The sequence below is a fragment of the Elephantulus edwardii genome, unplaced genomic scaffold (genome assembly GCF_000299155.1).
Source record: "Elephantulus edwardii isolate Elephantulus edwardi_28Jun2011 unplaced genomic scaffold, EleEdw1.0 scaffold00008, whole genome shotgun sequence".
Classification (NCBI taxonomy): domain Eukaryota; kingdom Metazoa; phylum Chordata; class Mammalia; order Macroscelidea; family Macroscelididae; genus Elephantulus; species Elephantulus edwardii.
In genome coordinates this window covers 26,994,248-27,020,237 of record NW_006399758.1, presented here as the reverse complement: position 1 = coordinate 27,020,237, position 25,990 = coordinate 26,994,248, and the positions used below count along the sequence as shown (strand labels likewise).

Below are 25,990 nucleotides of genomic sequence, written 5' to 3'. Positions count from 1 at the left end.
TTGCTCTCAAACCATTGATTTAACATGAAGATAAAATGCTTCCCTTCTAGCCTATAAAATGAAAAGAAAAATGTTAGTCTTAGGGTGAAACGAGGTTTCTCCTTGGAGGCAAGGATTTTAAAGCTCTGTCTCACATATTTGGGGCATGTGGCCAGGAGGGACCAGACTTTGGAGAAGGGCATTATGCTTAGAAGGGTAGAGGGACAGCACAGGAGAGAAAGACTCTGCATGAGAGAGATTGGCACAGTAACAAGGGTAATGGGGGTAAGTGTCAGAGTCACTGAGACTGGCTCAGGACAGGGTAGGCTTCAGAACTATTGTACATAAGGTCTCTAATTAGTTGCAGGCAATTGGATGCCACATAACAACAGCACAAGTACAAATATCATGTTGAACCACATGAAGTTACCACTTGTGTACATTAAAAATTAGTATCACTAATTTTGTCTGACACAGCCAAACAGCATTTTTTAAAAGGTGTTTTGTAGTTTAGCACAAGGTAGTATTCAGATCTTCTGTCCATAGAACTGCTGTGAGTCGAGGTTGACTTGTCAGTGCCTAACAACAATGACACAGGAAAAATAAAATGTGTAGTCTTAGATAGGTTTCATGAATTTCTAATTTATATTATCATTTCTAAAAATAGAACCACATGTATGCCCAAAATTAAAACTTTTCAGAGAAGTTCCTCTGGATTAACATAAATTCATTGCCTCCAAAGTTCCAGTCTCATCTTGTGAGTTGCTATTATCTGTCAATGTAATCCCATATACATCTTCAAAGAGTGTAGTGCTTATTAATACTTTTTTTTTTTTTTTTTACTAATTAAGCTGTTTGTCTCGAGGCAGTGACATCAGTTCATCCAGCCTTCATGGCTTTAGAAAGTCTGACATGAATGAGAATTTGAAATTATGTTCTATATTTTCCCCTTTTAAATCAGGATTATTCTATGGAATCCTTGATCAAAAAGTGTGGTAATGGTTGTTATGTGCTGTCTAATTGCCTGCAACTCATAGTGACGCTATGTACACCTCTGAAGCCTGCTCAGTCCTGAGCCAGTCTCACTAACTTTGACACATCTATCCCCATTGTCCTAGTTATTATATCCATCCATCTCATCCAGGGTCTTCCTCCCCTATGCTGACCCTCCACACTTCTGAGCATGATGCTCTTCTCCAAGGACTGGTCCCTCCTGGTCACAGGCCCAAAGAATGTGAGACAGAGCTTCAAAATCCTCGCCTTCATGGAGAATCTTGGTTTCACCCTCTCCAATACAGACCTAATTGTTTTCTTGGTGGTCCACAGTATGTTAAAAATTCTTCAGAAAAAAAAAAAAATCTTCAGCACCACAACTTGAAGGCATCAACTTTTCTGTCATCCTTAGTCATTGTCCAGCTATCTGATGCCTAAGCGTTCCACTCTGCTGGTCTCGTGGAGACAGTTAGTACTGCTCATATACTCCTCCTGTTCTGGGCTCTAATCCTTTACTGTTCCAGGTTAATAGCAAGTGTTCCACCTTGGTTAGCTGCTTGCAGGTGTTTAAGAACACAGCAGAAGGTGCAGCTTTTAAAGTGACTTATGTTTCAGTGAGATACAAAACTTAAGCAGCTTGTTATTAGTTACCATTGAATTGGCCCCAAGTCATGGTGACTCTGTGTGTAACAGAAGAAAAGCCCATTGCCTGGTCCTACACTTGACTTTGTTCTTTCTCAGGCACCAGTGAGTTGACTAGGACTGATAACAGATCTGAGCCTTGCCCTGTCTTACATCATCCTTTTCGTCTCTGAGATGCTCGAGCCCATGGGACAGTCGCTAGAACAGTCCATCTTGTCGAGGGTCTTCCTCTCTTTCTCTGACTCTCCCTTCCCAGAATGATGTCCTTTTCCCAGGACTGTCCTCTCCTGACAACATGCCGATCCTTTGTATATTTTAACATATGGTTGGTGTGATTGGGTCAAACCATCTTATTGAGAGTTTGCCTCCTTTTTCTTGACCCTTCACTCACTCCTTTTCTATCAATTGGTCTTTCCTATTGATGTCTCCAAAGTAACAAATCAAAATCTTACCATCTTCACCTCCAAGGAAGCAGGTCTTCTAAAGCAGATTTGTTTGTTCTTTTGGCAGGCCATGGTACCCTCCATATCTGTTACGCATACCACGGTTTGAATGGCATCAATTCTCTCCCCCCCACCCCCGCCCCACTAAGTGGTTTAAAGGGAATAATTTCAGCAGCACCCCTTACTAATTTAACCTCTTTTTCATAGCATAAAACAATTGCAAAAGTATCAGTCCTGCCATGGATGTATCCAGAAGTAGCCGAAATCTGCAAACAGATTCCAAACAGGCTAAAGGTGGAATAAGACAAAATAAAAATAGTACAAAAAAAAACACAACCCAAAAACCTTTCAAGTTCCTTAGAGCCCGTGAGAGCAGACTCACATCTGATAGTTCTCCTCTGATAACTGCAGTGGCCACTGGATATAGAATCTTTCCCTCAGATCTTTGCTGTGACCACAGTGGTGGCTCTGTGGCTCCTTTATCATTGGGTGAGGTAGCTCCCCTTCTTGCTCCCAGGGAAGACTTGCTGGGGGGCCGGGGTCTGGTTTGGGATCAAAAAGAGAAAGCAGATATAGCTATAACCCCAAGCTTACATTTTGGGTCTGTTGCCAACATAATAATGCTATTATTGCCAGTAAAAAAAGCCCAGTAGGAAAAAAATATTCTTTAACCTTATTATTTTTTCTAATTGTAGGGTTAAAATCACTTTCTTTTTCTTGCTGCAGCAAACCAGAAAACACTATATTTGTTTTCTCTAACAAACCCTTCTCTAATACTTAGAAGAACAACAATAATTCTTTTGTTTCTAGTGTTGGTACTAAATAGTACTTGTTTCTAGTGTTGGTACTAAATAGTACTTAAAACCAACATATAACGCCAATGCCCTTGTCTCCATTTTGGAGTTGGATGAAGCAGCTGGAGTCTATAAGGTGGTGCTCTTGTTTTGGTTATGAATTGTTTGGTTGTTCGTATTTAAGCCTCTTGTTTAGAGTCAACAAGACCTCTGGGGGGGTGGGGGGGTCGGGGCCTTATATTTAAAAGTTGGGTCAAAGGGATTATATTTTAATCCCTTGTTACTATATTTTGGAGGAACATTCTAAGTCATAGACCACTCTGGTCAATTTGGTGTGATGAGGTAATCTGGGTTTGCTGTAACACTGAATCTTGAGTCATTTGGGTTTTACATGCCATAATGGAACAACTGTGCCACAGGTGTGCCAAACACCATAATGGTTGCCCATCGTGGGCAATGTTTGGTAGAGCTCCCAGATTGATTCAAGTTTGGAAGTAGGAGTGGCATCCACTTCCTAAACTACATGCCTCTGAAAACTCTATGAACTTGAGAAATGACGATAGTTATAGAAAGGCTTCAGGCCTTCAGTTCATAGGGTCACTATGAGTCGTGCTCGACTCGACAGCAGTAAACAACAACAAACCCTAATGAAATCATTGCTTTCATGAAGTAACTGTTATCACATAGATTGTGGCTGACAGATCTTCACACTGTTGAGGCCTCCAAGCAGGTACTGTCATTATAACCTCACCAGTGAGTCTGGAATGGCCTGATCTGGACACTCATGTAAAAATGAGAGATGCAGTTTTGATTACATTTTTCTCCTTGAGGACAACTGTGGACATCCATCAGACAGCCTGGTAACCCACAGACTCCATAGCTGACACAAAGCTTGTCAGCCCATTAAGCTGGGCTCACTGCCCCTACCACCAGACTCGGTGCTTCTCCAGGACACAGATGGACTGGCTCACAGCCTGGACAAACAGCCGCCTAGCCACATGCAGCCCAGCCAGAAAACCTCCAGAAATATCCAAGAACTCCTTTTAGACATTTTAACTATCTTGTTTTGACTGCTGGAATAAATAGATGCTTAGTAGAATAGAGAAAGAACAACTTTGCTGCCCCAGGTAGCCAGGAAGAAATAAGATTACTAGCCTCGTTCAGGAGACCAGATCCAGGGTCCAGTCACCCCAAACTCCCTCATCTCCTCCATGTATAGAGAAATGCACAGACAGATAGATAGGCAGATACAGCCAGAGAAGCCCTGTTAACACAATGGTTTAACACTCTGTTGCTAACCCAAAGGTGTCTCTGGACCTAAACCACCCAGCAACTCCACTGGAGAAGAGACTTGGAGATCTGCTCCCAGAAAGACTAAATCTAGAAAACCCCAATGTAGCAGTTCTGTTCTGTCACAGGGTTACTACAGTTGAAATCAACTCACCTGCACACAGCAAGAGACTTGGAGATACACGTACACACAGACCACATATATTAGCATGTATCCTTTCTCTCTCTCCTCTCAAAGACACACACAGACACTCACTCTCTCTCTCTCTCTCTCTCTCTCAAAAGCTCTTAATAAATGTAGTACGTTCCCTCTGGTCTTTTTTTTTACATGGCTGTTTGTGCTGTCAAATCAGAACAGACTAATAGCAGACCCTCCAGCAGGTTTTCAGAGGCTGAAAATCACACTGGAGGAGCTTAGCCATTTTCCTCCCAGCAAAGCAGCAAGTGGATTCAAACACCTGCCTTTGGGTCAGCAGTGCAGCTCTTTGCCCACTAGGCTACCACAGCTCCCACTTTCACCATAGTCATCCCAGAATAGGATATGCATACATGCACACAAAGGCTTTGCATGGAGGCAAAAACAGGGAGGATTTAAAGCAGTCGTCTAGCTCCAGGGAGAATACGTTGGCTGTAATCAAAAGGGCCAAACCTACAAAGCAAAAAGGCCATCTCGGGATGTTCACGATGCTTCCCTGAGCTGTGCTTCTCAGCCGGTTCACATCAAGAAATCCAGCTAATCACACAGAATTGTTTTCAGGGGATTTGAAAGTTATTATTTAATAATGTTATTGCTGGCATTTTAGAGTTCACAGATAGGTCTGTGAGCCTTGGTGAATAGAGAATTATCACAGATGCTGGAACGAAGTCAGTTTTGTACCAACAGGCCAACATTTTTGAGGGCCAGTAAAAGTACATATATATGTATATTCATATGAACAATTTAGTTAATCACTGAATTTTTGAGGAATTGTTTCCCACAAGAGAAACAGAAGACATTGCCAGGGCTAATAAGCTGAGAAAGCAGGAGCGGAGAATGACTGCAGGAGAAGTGCTTTCTGCTCTTCTCCATGCGATCTTCATTATTTAATAGATTTTTGTCAAAAGAGAAAGCAAGGAAAAGAAATTCATGAAGAACTCACTCTGAGCAAGGTGTTGTGCTGGGGTGGGAGTGCAGAGATGCACGCCTCGGCCCCTGCAGTGGGAGCTAAGGAGGAACATACCCATCCAGACAGCAGGCAGAGGACATGGGACTAGCGTGAAGGGTGGAAGGAGGCTGCCCAGGAGTGAGACTGAGCTGATTCTCGAAGGGTGAGTAAAAACAGGTCAGGCAGTCAGGCATGGGAGAGAAAGAGGGGCTTTCCCACAAAGAACATGATTTGTGCAAAGGTATGGCGTCCCTGGGAGAGAGGTACAAGTGGTTTGCATGCTTGGTGGTTAACTGAAAGGATGAAGGTTTGAGTCTACCCCGCTGGTACCTCAGAAGCTCTCAAAGTTTGCTTCCAAAAAGCATGTGGAGCACAGTGCTATTCTGACACACATGGGGTTACTGGGCTTTGGGGTGGACTCCACACTGGTGGGTAGTGATGGATTGAGTGGAGCAAGGACATAATCTTATATAGAATTGCCAGATTAGAAGAAAAGCAGTGCTGTGTGTTTGTGCTGAAATAGGGGAGAGGGTCCTGTGTTTCCTACAGTTTGAACCAGTTAGAACTAGTTCACTCATAGATGAAATTGGAACAGATGCAGATTTTAATGCTTAGGTTATCCAGAACAGTGGAAGACCTAGAAGAGGTACAGTGAGCCCTTTCAGGAGCTGGAGGTTGGGTTATTGGCAGAACTGGGGAGAGCAACACACTTTCAAGGGAGCTGCTGCCTTGGAGGAGGGCATGGCTATTTCCAACTCCGCTCAAGAAATCTGATGGATGAGAACTTCGGTTGCTATCTATGTGACTCATACACTGTCCTTGTTTTTAAAGAGTGATTTTCTAGTAGGACTTCCACATTATGGTTTGTTTTTTTTAATAAATGGTATTAGAGCAAATGGATTTCCATACGCTCTAGAAGAGCTGTGGTTCTATATCATATAGAAAAATTAGCTCAAAAAGGGACTAAGATTAATATCCACAAAATAGAAAGGGCCACCACTACCTGTCACTGTCTTGTATCATGGTGGCTTGCATGTGCCATGATGTTGGCAGCTATGCCTTCAAGATCACAAATAATGGAAAGATTTCCGCAGAGCTTCCAGACTCAGACAGGCTAGGAAGAAAGGCCTGGAAGGGACTTCTAAAATTTAGTCAGTGAAAATCCTATGGAGCACAACAGAAAATTGTCTAGTATAGAGGTGGAAGACACACTTCCTAGATTGGAAGAGAGTCAACATATACAGTGGCCAAACTGTGTCTCAAGGTCCGGGATGATGGTGGTGAGAGAGTTAAAGGAGCAGAGTAATGAGTGGTAGAAAGAGGGACAAGACTGAATGTTGTCTTTCCAGACAAAGTGAAATACCACTCAAAATGTCTCCATGGGCCAGTGCTCGCCTGCAGACTCTCTGTCACCCATCCATGATGAGGTGAGTACCAAAATTGAGAACGAAAACATTACACATTTTCAGAGCAACTTGACATGTTGCTACATCCATGGGCCATTTTTATTGTATTTTCCAGTAGATTAAAACCTTCATTAAAATGGTCCTTTACCTTGGGCTGTTAGGGAAGGATTGGTCTCTGCTGCCTTGTGACAGTCTGTTTGTTGAACTCTTTCCATCTTGCTGTGTTTCTTGATCAAGCACACTATTGTTAAAGTGCTGTCAAGTTGAAAACAACTTACAGCTGATCTTCCAGCAGGTTTTCAGAGGCTATAAATCACATTGGAGCACTTGGTGGATTTGAACTGCCTAACTTTAGGTTGGCAGCTAAACTCCTTACCACACTAGGTATGTTCTGCCTTCTATGTTACTCTTCCTTATTGTTGTTGTCATGTACCATCGAGTTGGAATTGCCCATAGCTAACCCTCCAGGGGAGGAGACTGTCCATCTTTTTTCCCAGTGAGCAGCAGGTGAATTTGAATGCATACCTTTGCATTAGTGCAACAAGCAGCTACAAAAATAAAATAAAATTTAAAAATCCTGCACTTTAAATTAGAAGCATTGACACAACTTTTGCTATATAAAATTCCTTTAAAAGGGAAACCAAGCTTTTTGTGCTTAATTACAATAAGTTGTTACTAAATCCCATTTTCTAAACTCTTAGTAAAAGCTTTCCCAGACTTCTAAAACTTCAGAATGGTTACTACAGACTTACTACTAACATTTTTATTTTCAGACTTTATTTCTTGTTTTAATATTATCCCAGAGTCTTAGAAGCAATTGAACTTGGTCTAGACAGATTTCTGTAGTTGCTAAGGAACTGGATTAGTGCTAATCTAAGGAATGTGTTATTCATTTTTAGTTCCATTTGTTAGTACAGCACTTTAATTGCAGATAAATGTCTTTTACAGCTCTCTGGGGTGTAAAACATTTCTCTCTTAACTGGTGGGGCTAGCTGAGAGAGATTGTGTTTGTATGCCCCTCCAAGCACAAGGCGTTCAGGCAAGAAGTGACTCAAAAGAGGAAAAAGCCTTTTTTTATGGCCCAAACAATAGCTGACCTTGTAAGCACCAGGCAGGCTGAGCGTCCTGCGGCGTCGTGCACGGGCCTGGGAGCCGCGCTGATCCTGTGCACACGCCACCTCTTCATGTCCCAGATGATGTCATTCTGCAACCTGCTGCCGCAGTCATCCAGCACTCCATTCTTCGGATGAAAGCTTCTTGTCAACCCGAGAAACTCCGCTTCCAGCTGACAGCCGGAGAGAGGTTTTGTGAAAAGCAGAGCTGATAGCATCGGCCCAGCCTCACCTCATTCTGCTTGGAAGAAGTCGATTCTCCCCACTACCTCTAAGATAAGGACTAAAACCTGTTCATGGTTTCTGAGACCCTGCCTGGTCTGGCTGCTCTCCAGACACACCAGGCTTAGCCCTTCAGATCCTTTGAAGGCAAACCTGAGCATTTCTACTGCCGGGAAGATTTTCCATCCTCTCAGCCAGGAAATGCATATTCATACTCCAGCCTGAATACAAGTCTGCCTTTTGCCAGGACTGACTAGGTGGTCCTCATCAACTCACATAACAAATGCTCCTTCCTAGAACGTATCATTTATGTCAAAGTGCAGTAGGGAGTGGGGTCGGAGGGAGTTGAATAAGGTCTGATTCCTCTTTAGACTGGAGTTCCTGAGCTCAGCTGTTAACACAAAGTTGGAAGTCAACTGCAGATCCCTTCAGAAGAAAGAGCTGGCAATTGATTTCTGAAATAAATCAGCCATTTGAAGTCTTAGGGGCACAGTTCCACGCTGAGACAAATAAGGATCAATTTCACAGTAACCCTAGTCAGCTAGAGAAAGGTGGAGACTCGGTTAAATTTTTCCCAGGACTCTGCAGAATGCCCAGTATCCTGTATAGGTCTAGGTACTTAAATAAGACAGAATACAGAAAACTCAAACTCTTTCACATGAAAATCCAAAGGTTGCTCAAGACTCCAGCTACTTGTGGATGTCCTGGTGGCCTCGTGGTGAGGAATTGTGCAGCCAGCTCGAAGGAAAGTAGTTTGAATCCACCCGCTGCTGCTCTAGTTCTTTGAGAGCTAACTTCCTTTAACTTATGCGTGAGACTGTGCATTTGTGTTCAGATACTTTAAATGGTATTCTCACTTAATCCTCTTTATAAATCTGTGTTTATCCTCTTATTACAGAAGAGGAAGCAAGTAATTTATACAATCACACAGCTTGTCAATGGCAGCAGAGTATGGATGTGAACCAGCTATCTGACTCACTCTAGAGCCTGAATTCTTCCTACCCATATCTCCTGTCCAGAGAGAGGTCCAGACCCCATCTTTAGCAGATACTGGGTTTAAACTGTGATGTTGCTATGAAAGTAGTGAATGCTCTGCTTATATTTTTCTTCCCTTTCTGTGACATTTCAGCTTGACACAGTTCTAAAGTACAGATAACTTCCAGAGTCATAAATATTCCACGGCTTCTGTTTGCTTACAATGTGCAACAAACCATTTAGCCTAGACAACAGTCCTATGACCTAGGCCCTACAAGCATATCCTAACACACCAGAGACAAAGATTCTTCCATCTTGAAATCTTTTAAATCCATCAAAGCCGGAACAACTTACAGGCAAAATCACATACAGAGAATATACAGAGTGATAAGACAACAATTACTATTAACTTTATAAAGTTAAGTCTAAATATGATCAGATTCTGTAATAGTCATGCAAGTCTGGAAAGAAATATTAAAAGGAGTCTTTTGCAAACAAGTGATTTATAAGGTTTTTCATTAAAAATTCCCATTCCATTTCTAATTAAGAGGAACCACAATATATTACTTTATTATTATCAATTCTAAATCTACCAGAAGGCCTTCGCTGCAGTCTCCACCAAGTGTAGCACAATCCACTTTGTATATCATCTCTTCATGTTTAATTATAAGGATCTGGATTTGCAGCACCAATTAATCAATAATTAGATAGTACTGTACCCAAAGAAATTAAACAAAGAGAGAAACAAAAACACAACTCAGCACAAGGCCATATCAGCTGGTAATGTTTTCTGTAGCATGATAAATATACTTCTTGAGAAGTATGGGTTATTAACTGAACCATCATCAATAGATTCCTTTGATTTGGTGGTGGTGATGGTGGTGGTGGTGGTGGTGGTGTTGCTGCTAATGACCTCAACAACAAAAATATCAATGGGAAACTTAGAGGTAATCTGACTGTGGAAACATTCTGATTATGTAAGTGTTTATTACTCTTTCCAAAGTCTCCTGGGATTAAGATAGAGAAGGAAAAGTTGTGATTATGTAGCAAGTCCCTTTAGGAATCAAGGCTGGAAGTTTCAAAGTCATGCCGCTTTCCTGTGCCAGGGTCATGAGCCTTAATTCTCAAACCTTTTGCCAGTAAAAAACCCAGAAGACAATTGGAAAGAGAAGTCAGCAGCTCTTGCCATCCTACCTTGAAAGAAATGGAGGAAGTGGCCTGTTCTGGGGTTCCCATGCTGGCACTGGGGAGAGAATAAAGCCAGAGGAATTCCTTGGCACCCATGTCTGGTTTTTTCTTCTCCCAAGTCTATATAGTAAGCATTTCTTCTTGCAGGCTCCCATGTTACTCCTTCCCCCTGTGATCATAGCTGCATGGGAAGATTGAGTCAACAGAACACTCAAAATTACGTCATCAACAACGATTTTGTAAAATACTGTATAACATGGAAAGTCAGAGAGCATTATGCTGAGTGAACTAACTCAGTCTCATGAGAACAAATACTGCAGAATGTCATTATTATGGAAGGATAACTAATAAGATATGTATAAATGTCCAAAAGGGGAAGGGGGTGGAAAAATGAGAAGGGTAGAAATCACTAGGACAGCAGAGTTCAGTGGGCAGAATTGGGGGTGGGGGGGTCGGGAATGAAGTGAAGGATCAGGAAAGATTCAGTTGGGACCCAAAAAAAAGAGAGGCATAGAGAGAAAAGACAGGCACTGATAGGCATAGATCAATAGCAATTGGTATATGTAAAATATAATGTATGGTTATATGAAACAATGGAAAGGAAAGATTATATAAAACAATGTTTGTGAATAAAACACAATGTATATGAATCATTGTACGCAAACCAATGAAACAATACAGAAAAAAAAGAGAAAACCACTTTTTTTTTTTTTTAGAAAACCATTTTTAAAACCACCAAAATAATATCATCCCCTGGTAGTGTTTGATTCTGTAAGAAACAGGCTTCAACCTTGATCCTAAACACTAGGATCTTGACACTGTAAAAATCATCATATTGTATGCCAAATAAATGGGCAGTTTTCTACCCTGAAGTTTACGGAATTGTCTTGAAAACTCCTACAAAGCAGATTTTATTTCAGTGTGCATACTCTCAAGTTTGTGTTACAGGAGTGTTTTTAAATTCCAGGCTCTCAAACAAATAATTTGTCTTTTGATAGACCAGTTTGCTGAGGAAGAACACCAAGCACTTTCCCATATTTTGGTACCTTGGGTAGAAAGAGAAAACTTTATTTTGCAGTGACTTTTCTCCGGAAAACACATGGCTAACAGCATCGAGGTGGACAACAGAGCACTGACTTGCTATAATTTTTGTAACTTCATAAGCAGCTTAATTGAGCACTGCCTCCCTGCTCCAAATTGAGCATCTTTTACTCTGTCTCCACTTTGCACTTCTTTTCTCATTGTGTTGTAAAGCATTGAATGCCAGGGAAGGCTTTTTCCTCTAAAAGTTCATTGCTTTAACAACATACTCAACACACCTGTGAACGAAAGCTGCATTTGTCAGAGTGACAGTTCACTTGTGGATGTGGCTTATTAATCCTCTGTTATGCTTTTTCAGCTCTTCTCTAATACGAAAATGTTCATCTCTCAGTAGGCGGCACAATTTATCTGATGTGACTGTATTAAATACTTTTTTTTGCCTCTCAGTTATTAACTTCTGTATATGAAATAAGCTTAACAAGTTCCCAATCATTGTAACCTTACTAGTCTTTATTCTTGGTTAAGTGGCTAAAATGAATGAATTGGGCAATTTTTTTTTTATCTTGACGAACGATTACAACTAGCTCTTCATTTTAAAAACATGGTAACTATACCTATGCCATTTCACTCACTGGCAATACAAACTGAAGATTGGGGCACTTAAACATCCCTCATTATATTTCTTCTCCAGAAATATATTTCTTAGACACTACTCAAGACCATAGTCCTGGGAGACATCAAGGTCAGTTGACATAACATACTCCACAGAGACAATTTTTTGTAACCTATTTTGGTGCATAGAAACTGGTGTCTTAAAAGTTCTCAAATGACCATGTAAGGTGCAACTATTGCTCTCTTCTGTCTGGAGCAAAAAAGAGTAAAGATTACCGAAGAGTGTTAGTGCAAAGGACTGAGGGACCATGTGAACAAACTTCCATCTTCCCAGCACAGGGACCATGAGAACTAGAGTGTGGCCAGCTACCTCTGTTGACTCTCTGAAAGGGATTGCAACAGAAGGTCCCGATAGAGTGGGAGAAAAATATGGACTAAAATGGAAAAGTTTTAAAAGACAAGGTGTACTCACCCAGTAGAGACTGCTGGAAGCTCAGAGACTAGCTAGTTCTAACCCTTCAAGCCTGAGACAAAATCACCCTCAAAACTCAACTTCCAGACAAACAACAGACAGGCTTCTATGCTGTTAATAGAAGGGTGGGATGCACTCCATGGAATGAGCAACCATCCGAGATAAAGTGTAGTTCTGGCCTAAGGAGAAAGCTGAGAAGACAGAAAGGGTTGGAAAAAAGGACAAATGAAAATAGACACAGGAGGAATTGGAAAGGGAGTTCTGTATGTATTTTATAGGCTCCGGTGGCATAACCTGACGAGACTTTCACCACTGACCCAAAGGCTGCACCTTTTCTGGCAATTCTAATCAATCAGAGGCTCTAAGATGGGCAATCTCTCATGCAGTTTCCAGCCTCAGAAATCCAGTCGGCAGTCAGCTGTGAGTCCGTTCCAACTGGATGGCAGTGAGGAAGACAGACAAACAAACATTCAGCTCATTATTGTTGAGTCAGAACCAACTCATAGCTGACCCTCTCACAGGTTTTTAGAGGTTATATATCACATGGCAGGAGAGATTGCTTATCTTTCTCCTACAAGGCAGCTGGTAGATTTGAAACACCTGCCTGTGGGTTGGCAGTGCAATACCCTACCCACTAGGCTACCACGGCTCCCTGCATAGTCATTAGATTTTCTTAAAGCTTTCTACTGACTTCTTTTTTCACTTGGAATAGCATTCTCTCCCCTTCCCCATTGGTGTCAAGTTGGAACTGACTCATCTTGGGTTCTCAGGAAACTGTAAATTGCACAGGAAAAGATTACCTGTCTTTCTTCAGAGGAACCATTGCTGAATTCGAACTTTGGGTTAGCAGTGCAACTCCTTATGGACTATGCTGCCCAAGCTCCCACTCAGAATAAAATTGCCCTTATTACAGGATCCCATATCACCAGCTCTGCATCTCTCTCCACTTCTCACACATTCTAGCCTGTTCTTCAAACACCTCACGCTCAGTCTTGCTGCCAGGCCTTCACGTATGCTAGGTCTTCCACTTGGCATGGTCTCCTCTGGCTCATCATGACCTATGCGCACCCCCCCCCCAATTTCACCTTAATATCATCTCCTTAGATAAACTTTTCCTAGTTACCTTAACTGCAACTCACCCAAAAGTCCCTATCACTGTCATCCTATTTTTGTCTTTCAAAGCACTTATCATTTGGTTGTTGCTTCTTTGGTTACCGAAAACCATGCTTCTGTCTCTAGACTAGCAGAAACATTGTCTATATTAACCACCATATCCTCTGTAACTGGAACAGAGCCTAGCCATTTTGTGAGTGACTGTCTTCCTAATGCTATATGACTTTGACCAAATCACTTAACCACTTGGGATTTAGCTTCCTTGTCTATGAGATAAAGGTCATAAAAATATTGGGTTTCAATGGGGATTAGTTTAAGAAATAAACATACTTGGTGCAGTGCTAGGCCTACAGTGGATGCAGTGTGAGCCTGGCTAACCCCATCTTTCCCTGTCTTCTAGGAAATCTTCAGAAGAACTGGATATGGACAAAGTAACAGCAGCGATGGTATTAACCAGCTTGTCTACCAGCCCGTTAGTTCGAAGTCCTCCTGTGCGGCCGAATGGTAAGTGAGGAGTGTAGAGCTTTCGGAAGAACTTTTCTATGAGAGATCACATTCCTCTTAAACATGGTGACTAGATAATCCTGATCCACTAACAAGAACAGATAGGGGAGGTGTGGAAGAAATGGAACTAGAGCTCTCGGCTGCCTCCTCATCGTCCTAGAGGCCACACTGCATCCTGTTAATAGGAATAATAAGGTGAATCCATTCATCTCCATGTTTTTGGCCTTTCCAGAGCACATCTCTAAATTCAGAGAAGTCTAATAAACTTATTTTCCCCAGCATTATTTCTGTTTTATTGAGAAGGAAAGTAGAGCTCAATTCAGAAGGTTATCTTTAAAAAAAAATAATAGTACTTCACATTGCTTAATCAAATGGTATTATTTTGTCCATTCAGTCAGTGATACATTCATCAGATACCATTCTAGATGTTTTGAATATATCAGTATAAAATGGTGTGACAGGTACGATACAATCTCTTTAGAGAAAAAGACTATTCATCATATAAGTAGCTAGCCTCTATTGAAACACATAGATTACTTGGCTTATAAATGGCATAGCTGAAGTTTATTCCATATCTCTTAGATTCCAAATTTCTCTTAATCATATAATATCAGTTCATATAATTCAATATGATAAATCAAGAGGGCAAGGCAGAGGAGAAGAAATCAGACTGTCTAGTCTGAGGAAGCCATATTTATCTAGTTAGCTTTATTTATCTATTTCAGCTTTATTCTGACTAAGAGCTAAGTAATTTAAGTACTATAAAGTCCGGATGAGGTTTGCAAGTAAGCAAAAGTGAACACAGATGGGTGGCCTTGAACCATGGTGATCACATTAGACATGAACATGAAGACTCTCACTCATTGTCCTCATACTTAGCTGACCCTCCAGCCAGTTTTCAGAAGAGGAAATTGTTCATCTTCCTTTCTCAGTGCAGCTGGTGAATTCAGACTGCCTGCCTTTGGGTTGACAGCACAACTCCTTACCCACTAGGCTACCAGCGCCCCAAAATGTAAAGCAGGTTGGGTAAACTGAACTCGGTGATAGACACAGGAGAGAGCATGTCAAGACGAGTTCAGACACTTGTGCTTCAGCAGCGAGGGACCATTCACTGCAGTAGGGAATGAAGGGTAGCAGGCCAGATCTGTTGGTGAATGTTTAAGACAAGGGGTGAAGTTGTTGAAGATGACCGAAGGTCCAGTTTTAAGTGTATTTAGTAACTAGTGCCTAAGAATCGTTCAAGGGACAACAAGTAGTGGCGATTTGTGTGCTGTCGGAGAAAGATCTAGGCTAGGGGTGCAAACTTCTAACAGTCATATTTTGAAGCTACAGGAGTAAGCACGTTTACCCTTAGAGAGCTATGCAGATGCAGAGTGAGAAGAGCACTGAAGCAGCAGCTCTGAGGCGCACCATCAAGTAAGGGAGTGGTGGTGGTGGTGGTGGTGGTGACGGTGGTGGTTGTGTGCCACTGAGTTACTTGCCACTCATAGCAGCCCTGTGTATAACAGCACTGAACCGTGCTCTACCCTGAGCCAACTTTACCGTTTCTGACACACCTTGGGATGTAACTGGACAGAGAGAGGAAAGCCAGGATTTCAAGGGAAGCGATCTGATGCTTCAAAAGATCAAACACAAAAAGGATTAGAACATGCCTCCTAAGTTCTGCATCTAGAAGGGAGTCAGCCAGTGGAAGATTTGGCAGGAACATTCACAGAGTAGTATTAAGGAGAGATGCCGGATTATACTCCATTGCAATTTGCTGGACTGACCTGAGCAGAATGGAGTTAGGTTCCTGGCCACTGTACCCCATGTGTAGTCACCAGCCGTCTTGTTGGAAGCTTTTGTGTTGCTTTGATGCTGAACAGGTTTTAGCAGAACTTCCAAGCTAAGACATAGTAGGATGAAAGGTGATGGGCTTCTGAAAATCAGCCAGTGAAAACCTACAGATCACATGGTCCTGTCACCACACATCAGTCACAACACAGCACTGGGCATTGTTTCATTCTCGTGTGCATGGGGTCCTGTGAGTGGAGTGGACAACTCCACAACAGCTAACAATCACCTGTATTAAACTTAGCAGCAGTGGACAGATCTTCCCTCTAAAGCCAGCATAGCCAGCTGTGAAACGGAGCCATGGCTGAAACACAGTGTAAGCACGATGTGTTTCACTCTTTAGAGCCAGTGAGTCCTCAACAAAGTGTACTCCAATCCAATTATAACTCAGAAAACTCACTGCCATAGATTTAGAACCAACTCTAGGTTCCAAATAGGGGTTCTCAGAGGCTGTAAATCCATAAGAGGAGGTTGTCCGTCTTCCTCCAGCGGAGCTGCTGGTGGAATAAAATCTCCAGAGAGACCTTAACCTTTGGGTTAACAACCCCTGCAGAATATGCCACCAGAGCACCCTTAATTCAGTTATAAGCAGGGAGAACCAACCAGGATGTTAAGAATTCAAATCAGTATCATAAAGAAACCAGTGGTGCCCACTTGACATCCCTTAGGGACACCATTTAGCAAACAGAGATCCTGATTTCTCTTCTTCAGTTTGACATCTACTGAAGGAGGAAGCCAGTAACACAAAAACAACAGCACCCCAAAACCAATTTCAGGAAAAGGGAATTGCAAGCTTCCATAAAATCTTCAGAGGAAAGAAAGTATATTTCAAATGGAATTGTTGCTTTTCACTCTTTTTTTCACTTGAGGGCATCATTGTTAATGTTCCTTTGTATTCAAAGGTTAAAATAGACCTTTCTGCTTCTTCAGAACACACTTCTTAACATGGTTACAAAGACAGTCATTCAGTGTTCATTTTATAGTTTAAAAAAACAATGCTTCAAGTAATAATCCCAAATTGTTTGGGATATGGCTCATTTAGTCTGAAAAAGGAAGCAAATTTCTAAATAGGAAAAGCAGTTTGTTATAATAAAGGCATTAATGTAAATATGTATGTGTATTTAGGAATAAATTTTTTTGTCCAGAATTATTAAGATACTTTATGCAAATGTGGTGGTCCCTTCTCTCTTTGAAAAGAATCATTCTGTGAGGATAGGAGTGTACAAGGAAGGTCGTACTGCCTGCCTGCTTGCTTCCTGGCACACATACTTAAGAAGAGGCTGCCCCCTACGGAATGAAATGAAATGGTCCTGACTTTCTCCTGAAAAACTCATTTCTCTACCACATTGTCCTTTTGATTCAATAGCATTTCTAAAGGAAATGCCATTCACAAGCCAGTAAGGAAATTAACTTGTGGCACCATCATGAAGCAAGTGTCATAAGTGATACTGGTTGGTTCCCAGACTAAATCTATCTCCTCTTATTTAACATGATTACAAATCTAGCACTATGAATTTTCTTTTACAAGACCCCCCCAGGGCCTGCCAAGTGAGTTTATGGTGGCAGCTAATACCACCTGAGCCTTCTCTTAAAGTCAGATGCTGAATAGAACTTTCTCACTGATAAGGGGCAACTCCAGGACCAGTGCGTGGTCTAACAGTGGAATGAGGGGCTAACTCGGTTTTGTTGATGCTGAAAAGGTGTGAGCCTGCATCAAACCCCATTTGATTTGAATCAACACTTGATTCTCATTGCTTTAATGAGATGGGTGACTGCTGCTGTTTCTACTTAAAACCTCACTCTTTTAACTGAATGTTTTACTTGACATAGCTGTAGAATAATATGCTCAAAATCTATAATTAGGTGAAGGTAATCAGGAAGTTTTACTATGAATGCTAGTCTATCCTTCGTCTCTAATTACATAGCCCTTAACAGCATTTTTTTTAAATGAAGCATTTGGGGATTTTTTTTTTCCCTTCCTTGTAGGTAGGATATAGTTTTAATATATTCTGAGTGCACATAAATATGGAGGAGAAATTACCCAAAAAGAAAGTAAGATTTATATAAATGCTAATTAAGATTGGGTATCTTGAAAGGTAAGGGAAATCTTCAGTGATTAAAAGACCCCTGAAGACATTCTTCTAACTAGAGCAGAGATCTTCTTGCATTAGCAAACATTTCATGATGGTTTTCCATGATAAGTGGGAAGGTAAATTATTAGTAATTATTTCCAATAAGTTCTCACCTAGTCCCAGCTTTGCAAGAGTCAATGGCAGGTTGCCACAAGGCCAGCATTTGCCAAAACTAAAGAGGGCTGATGGTTGATCAGGGCGTGATCTAGATACCTGGTTACTGCTAGTCACTGGGTTTGTGAAGGTCACTTAACTTCCTGGAACCTCAGGTGACTAACTGTAGAATGAAGATGATACTTCCTCTGAGGGACCGATGTTATGAGAAACCATGAGATTGTGCATGAGTTTTGTAAAATGCAAAGCACTCAGAAAATGTATCGCTCCATTGTTAGTGGAACTCTAGTAGTCTAGTTTCCACTGTCAGCTCAATGTCAGGCAGTTCAAATCCGCTCCTGCCTAGGACCTTAGTGGCTTAAATCGACCAGCATTTGCTGTCTGATTGTCTCACAGGGTGGACGCATCAGCCCTCTGGGCAGGCTTCTGTTTTATTTGGGTTTTTGTTGCCTTTGTGGCATAGTCATCTATGCCATAGAGTCTCCTTAATAAATGGCCTCTTTTAAAAAAAAATAAAAGATAGGCAGTCTCCTCCCATATGATTTACAGCCCCTGAAAACCCACTGTAGCTATGAGTGGGCTCCACCTCAACAACAAATAACACAGCCAGTACTGTTTGTTCAAGGTAGCTACATGTTCACAGGGGCCGTCAAGTTGGCTTGAACTCATAACAGCTCTTTATACAGCAGAACGAAACACTGTCCAATCCTGCACCATCCTCATCACCTCATGTGGTCACTCTGTCAATCGAGGGTCTTCTTACCTAACCGTCTGTTTATACAAGTCTGATGTCCTTCTCTGGGCACTGGCCCCTCCTAATTACATACCCTGCATATGTGAAGATGAAGTCTCGGCATCCTTGCTTCTAAGGAGAAACATTGTCGCTATTGTGTACCATGGAGTCAGAATCAACCTATAGCTGACCCTCCAGCGGGTTTTCGGAGGCTTTACATTGCAAAAAGCACTGCCTGTCTTTCTCCCAGTGAGCAGCTGGTGGATTTGAATCATGTACCTTTGGGTTGGCAGTCATTTGCTTACCACTAAGCCACCAGAGCTCCCTAAGGAGTAATATAGTAAATACAGGTAACTAACCAGAAATCACTGACACTAATGGTTAACTCCACAATAAGGGTTATACCTTTTAACTTGCTGGTCTGTCTGATTCTTCTCTAAATCTGAACATTCATATTAGAGTAGGAAGAAGGGTTGGCCATCCACTTCTGAAATACCAGGCCAACAACCAGAAATCATTCTTTGTCTGAGATGTTTAAATCTTAAACTTTTCATATAAGCATATATGCCAAGGATCAGTAGTCCCATGAAAAGGTCCTTAATGTAATAAAAGAGAGGAGGGAAGATTGTGTGATCAAACCCTTGGGGAAACACTGCAGTCCCCGTATGGCCACTCTTCCCCAAACGTAGGACCATCTGATACATCAAACTCAACTCACAGGACTAAGTCATAGCGGACTTCCCATTGGGTTTCCAAGGTAACTCACACAAGAAGAGACTATTCATCTTTCTCCATCAGAGAATACACAGACACACTTATATACACATATCAGGAGAAGGATGGGCAGTCCTCTCCTGTGTGATTAACTGCCTCTGAAAATCCACCGGAGCGTCAGCTATGGGTCAGTTCTGACTCGATGGTACACAACATGTACACATAGACATATTTATCATTGTTGCTGTTGTGTATCATGAAGTGAGAACCAACCTGTAGCTGACCCTCCGGCAGGTTTTCAGAGGCAGTTAATTTCACAGGAAGAGACTGCCCATCCCTCTCCTGTGTAGCATCTGGTGGATTTGAACCATATGCCTTAAGGATAAGGATTGCAGTGCAGCTTCTTGTCACTAGGCCACCACTCATACTAGCCCTGTGAATGGCAGATCTGAACTTTGCCCTATCCTGTTCCATCCTCATCATCTCTGATCCATTCAAGCCCTTTGTTGCAGCCGCTCTGTCACCCAATCTTTTGAAGAGTCTTCCTCTCAGTCACTGACCCTCCACTTATCCAAGCATGATATCTTTTTCTAAGGACCAACCCTTCCAAACAACACACCCAAAGTATATGAGATGAAGTTCCACCATACTTACCTCTAAAGAGGACCCTGGCTGCACTAGAGATGCTTATTTGTTCTTTCAGCAGCCCATGGGATATTCAGTACTCTTTTCTACCAACACAACTAAAAGGTATTGATTCTTCTGTCATCTTTATTTATTGTCCAACTTTCAGATGCCTAGCAAGTAATTGAAAATACCTGTCTATACATGCATTTTGGGAGAAGGATGAGCCGTTTCCTCCAGTGCGATTAATTACCTCTGAAAACCCTTGAGAGTGTCAGCTATGGGTCGCTCCAATTCAATAGTGCTCAACAATGTAACATACATGAATATATGTAAACAATGCACATTGTTGATATGTGCCATCGTGTTGCCTACAACTCATAGCAACAGCTCTGAAGCCTGACCTATCCTGAGCCAGTCTCACTCCGACACACCTACCGCTATTGCCCCAGTTACTGTTTCAATCCCTCTCATCTGGAGTCTTCCTCTTCTGTGCTCTCCCTCCACCTTTCTGAGCTGATACCTTCTCCAAGGACCAGTCCCTCCTGGCCACGTGCCCAAAGTGTGTGAGAAGGAGCTTCAAAATCCTAGCCTCCAATGACAAACTTGGTTTAACTCTCTCCAATACAGACCTGTTTGTTGTCTTGGTGATCCATGGTATGTTCAATACATGGATATACATAATTATGTATCTACCCTTGGAGAGGGACATCATATTTAGGAGAGTGGAGGGATGGCGCAGGAGAGGAAGACCCTCAATGAGATAGACTGATTCTGTGATTAAGGTGGTGGGAGTGCGTGTGTCAGAGACAGTGAGGTTGGCACAGGATAGAACAGGGTATAGGGCTCTTGTACATAGGGTCACTGTGAGTCACAAGAGACTCGACGGCACATAATAACAACAAACATACATGCATATGCGCGCACGCACACACACAGAGAATCATTTCTGCTGATAATCTCAAAGAACCACTGTTGCCTCATAACAACACATCTCGGAAAATTCTTTCCTAGAAAAACCTAAGTTATCATGTGGTTAAAATTGCTAAATGTTTACCAACTATAGTGGGTTTTTAGTGTAATTTTTAGGGGTAAGTAGAAGAAAAACTTGACATAGCCAGCTGTTGCAAATTATTGTGTAGGTAGCAAGTACTTTGACAAGAATAGAATCAAAGTTTTCAGAGAGAGGCTGCCCGCCTCCCACTCTGCATCATGCCTGGGCTCCCGTCGGAAGTGCCAGTACTGACACTGTGTTTGTGTGAATGACAGAGGGCCTCAGCGGATCCTGGAAGGAAGGAGGATGCGTGCCTTCCAGCAGCAGCAGCAGCGGCTACTGGAGCTGGAGTGCCCCCAGCGACCAGTCCAACCCGTCCACGCCTTCGCCACCACTCTCGGCCGACAGCTTCAAACCCTTCCGCACCCAGGCTCCGCCAGATGATGGCATCGATGAGTCAGAGGCCAGCAACCTCCTGTTTGATGAGCCCATTCCCAGGAAACGAAAGGTTTGTCAGACCCAACAGCCTCTGTGGCTAGTTACCTGAGCATCCTTTCAGGAAGTTCCCCTCTTGGAAGAGCTGATCTGAGCTGAGGGGTCACTTTCCTGTTACCCACACTTGGTTGGGTAAACAAAAACAACTCCCACTCCCCTTTAGTGTTCCCTGAAATATCAAAATGCATCTATTCCTCCCTAAAAACAAGTTTTTAATATACTGACATATTTCCTTAAAGCACACATGCCCCAGCCTCAAATTATGTGAGTGCATTGGTGTAAGGGATTACTCTAAGGTAACCTAGAAGCTTCTAATATTTGGAAATTAGAAAATTAGACTTCTCGGTAGAGCATGAGACTCTTAATCTCAGGGTCGTGGGTAAAAAAAAAAAAAGGAAAAAAAAAAGAAAATTAGACTTCTAAGTGGATTTGGTAATTAATTTACTCTCTTGGTGGGACTTCCTTTTTCCCCTGTATAAAATGTAATTAATTTTTTTTTCCTTCCCTGCTTCAGTCAGGCTGGAAGGGTTGTTGGGAAGAATATTAGGTATCTCGTTTTTCATAAAACCCGATGCGAAATACCCAGGAAAGTGGGCATGTAGTACACATAGCCTTGAGACAAAAATTAGATATTTACTGAAAGAAAGTGAAACAGAAGATCTAATTAATTTTGTAATTATTACATTTTGAATTAACCCTCTAACAGTTTACTTTCTAATCTTGAGAGAAACAAACGTAGCTTCAGAGAGATGGGTCATTGAAGCCATGTTGAGCAGGTGAGGAAGAAGGCCCAGAGCCCTAGGTGGTCAACCTAAACTCAGTGCTTGTGTTCTCTATATGCCTTTCAAGGCCTTTTACATTGTACAATCACGTACAACTTTCCAAAATCATTTCTACTTCCAAGGATAAAATAGTGTGACTGCTGTATTTTGAAAGCATATGCAGCTTGTATTTCCTATATTGTTTTAACTCGATATGGATGGTTTCATTATTGATGGCCAGTCCCAAACAAAAACCCAAAGCAGAACTCTGAGAGCCGCGGTGTAACATTTCCCCCCAATTCATTTCAAAGAGGAAAAGAATGGGATGTCACTGACCCACCATCTTCCTTCCTGCATCCCTCCGACAGCACTCCGCATGTGAGCAGAGGCCCCTCCACAGGCACTGCCTCTGGACTGTCTGTCTGGTTCAGGACCGACCTTCAAGTCTCTACCTCTTCTTACCTAAGTATCAGGGCTGTAATGAACTGTCGTTCCAGAGGCAGTGGCCTGAAGGGCTGTTGTTTCTTACTACTGCCTTGGGCAGGGAACTGGAGTTGTGGCATCTTATGGGGCTCCAAGGAAACTGGGTCTTTCCTTAGCAGTTAAAGAGAAGCTACTGCTGAATTCCCACGGCAGGACAGCAACATAGACGTGAAGCCTGTTTCCATTCACGGGCCGCCCTCGGAAATCTCTCTCTCTCTCTCTCTCTCTCTCTCTCTCTCATCAACGTGTAGTCCTGATTGCCATAAAGCAAGACCCAATGTAATACATCTTGGCCCCAGTATTTTTAAGGGCCCCCTTAAAATGTAGCCACTGAATCCAGATTTACACACTTTAGTCACAATTAGGTTTCATTGGTTAGGCTTATATTTAAAATCTGTAGGTATCAACTAATTTAGGGGACAGTCAAGATTACATAAGATACTAGGTGGCAGGAATGAATGAATGAGTGAGTGAAAAGCCTATTTATCCTTGTTTCTAGATAATTCTCGTTCTGTTCAGACTCTGGGTTTTCCCAGGGTAGTACTGTCTTTCTTACTTGGAGCAGCTACTGACCTTTCATGTAGCAGTGTATCATAACAAACTATGCTCCTTAGGATTAATATGTTGTTATTGTTGTTGTTATGTGCAGTTAAGTTGGTTGTAACTCAAAGGGACCCTATGCAAAATAGCTCTGAACCCTGCAATATACTGAGTCAATCTCACTGTCTGTGACACACCTACCCTGATTACCCCAGTTACTGTGTCAGTCCATCTCATCTGGGCTCTTCCTCTTCCTGGATGTCCCTTCACCTTTCCACGCATGATGTCCTTCTCCAGGGACTAGCCCCTGCTGGCTACATGCCCAAAGTAGGTGAGACAGAGCTTCAGAATCCTTGCCTCCAAGAAGCAGCTTGGTTTCGCCTTCTCCAGGACAGACCTGATAGTTCTATTGGCAGTCCATGGTTTGTTCAATATTCTTCTCCAGCACCACAACTCAAATGTATCAGTTCTTCTGTCATCTTTGGTCATTGGGAGATACTCACTTCTAACAAATAGCAGCTTCTTACATAGTCATTTCTTACACAGACCATCATGTTTTCTTAACCTTTTGCAGTTAAAGCTACTTTGGTGTATATAACACAAATATTAGATTATTTTCATTCTTCTGTGTATTAAGTGAACCAGTATTTTTTTGACCACTTGTCAGAGAAAACAATTGATTATCTGAGAATAAGGCATAAAAAGACAGGAATAATTATGAGTCATAATAGCTCTACCCAAACTGTGGTAGGATCAGTTAAGAAAGGTGCCTGATAATCATTCCATATGACCCAGTTATTCCACTACTTGGAATATACCCTGAGAACATGAGAACTGAGGCACAAACTGAGATTTGAACACCAGTGTTCATAGCAGCATTATTCACCATCGCAAGAACATGGAAACAGCCCAAATGTCCAACCACAAACGAATGGATTGAGAAATTATGGTACATTCACACAATGGAATACCATGCAGCACGCAGGAGCAATAACTTTATAAATTATTACCTAACTTGGGAGGGACTGGAGAACATTATACTGAGTGAACTAATTCAGGTTCCACAAGGATAAATATTGTATAAGACCATTATTGTAGAATGAGTATAAGGATCCAGGGAGAAGCTGGAAGTGTTTGCTGAAGAAGATTGAAGACTACAGCCTTCATTATGGATTGCATCTCAATGTCAAGAAAACGAAAATGCTTACCACTGGACCAATAGGCAACATCATGATAAATGGAGAAAAGATTGAAACTGTCAAAAACTTCATCTTACACAATTAACACTCCCTAGAGTGAAATCAGGAGACGTACTGCACTGGGAAAGTCTGCAGTTAGGGACCTCTCCAAATTATTGAGGAGTAATAATGTCACTTTGAGGACGGACTAAGATGTATCTGATTCAGGCCATGGTCTTTCTGAGCACTTGTTATGCATCTGAGAGCTTTGGTGTTGGAGAAGAATACTGAGCATCCCATCACCTGCCAAAAGAACAAACCAATGTGTCTTGGGGAAAGTGCAGCCAGAGTGCTCTTTATCAGGGTGATAAAGCTTCACCTCACATACTTTGAGCATGTTGCTAAGAAGGGCTGTTCCTTGGTGAGGGACATCATGTTTGGAAAGGCAAAGGGTAGGTAAAAGAGAGGAAGACCTTCAGCCAGGTGGATTGACACAGTGACTGCCACAATCAGCTCTAGTGTATCAGATAGTGTGAGGATGCAGGGTAGAGCAGGGTTCAGATCTGTTGTTCATGGGGTCACCATGGGTCATACTCAACCTGGTGGCACCTAACACAACAACAACATTGCCACTGAGTCAGACCCAGCTCAGAGCTGATCCTCCATTGAGTTTCCAAGGCTGTAGATCTCACAGACAAGACTGTGCTTCTCAAAAAAAAAAAAAGACTGTGCTTCTCCTTCATAGAGGGAGCTCTAGTGACCTAATGGCAAGAAGCTGCACTGCAATCCCAACGCCACCAGTTACTCTGTGGAAGAAGGATGAGTAATCAACTCCTGTGCGACTAACTGCCTCTGAAAACCTGCCGTGGTCAGCTATGGGTGGGTTCCCATGCTCTGGTACGCAGCAACAGTAGATCGGTGATGTCAGCAAGAGCAGCTCCCCGTCAGAGCCACCGGTGGATTTGAACCGCCAGAGAGGCCTGACCTTTGGGTTAGCAGCACAGCTCCTTAGAGCCTACACCACCAGAACTCCCCAGCTAGAATTCAGAAAGATCCACATTTCAGACTTGATTGTACTAGCCTCAAAACTTAAAAAACAAACGAACAAAAAACAAAACAAAAAAAACCACTTGGCCTCTCTAGTCATCTATGAAACAAGTAAACCAGTACTATCTGTCACACATCTCTCAAGACAATCATGAAGATAAATGTGATCATAAATAGGAATGGGTTTTTAAACTTCACCCATAGGATGTGACAACATTTTAATAGATATTTTGAAACCTCCAAACAGAAGGAATTCTCTTTATGTGATTGGTGTTGTCGTTGTTGTTACATGAAGTCTTGTTACTTGCAACCAACCCATAGCAACCCTATGTACAGCAGCTCTGAAGCCTGCCCTCCCCTGAGCCAGTCTCATGAATTCTAACACACTAACCCACATCGCCCCAGTTACTG

The 25,990-nt window shown here is 42.1% G+C and overlaps 1 protein-coding gene across 1 annotated transcript in view; it reads left to right on the top strand.

Annotated features, from left to right (window-relative positions):
- The window catches only part of ZNF704 (zinc finger protein 704), a 225,224-nt gene that overhangs the window by 157,994 nt on the left and 41,240 nt on the right, over positions 1–25,990 (top strand). The window contains exons 2-3 of the mRNA XM_006880490.1: positions 13,828–13,931; positions 21,351–21,583. Coding sequence (XP_006880552.1) covers positions 13,828–13,931; positions 21,351–21,583 — 337 coding nt within the window. The remainder of the gene's footprint in view (positions 1–13,827; positions 13,932–21,350; positions 21,584–25,990) is intronic.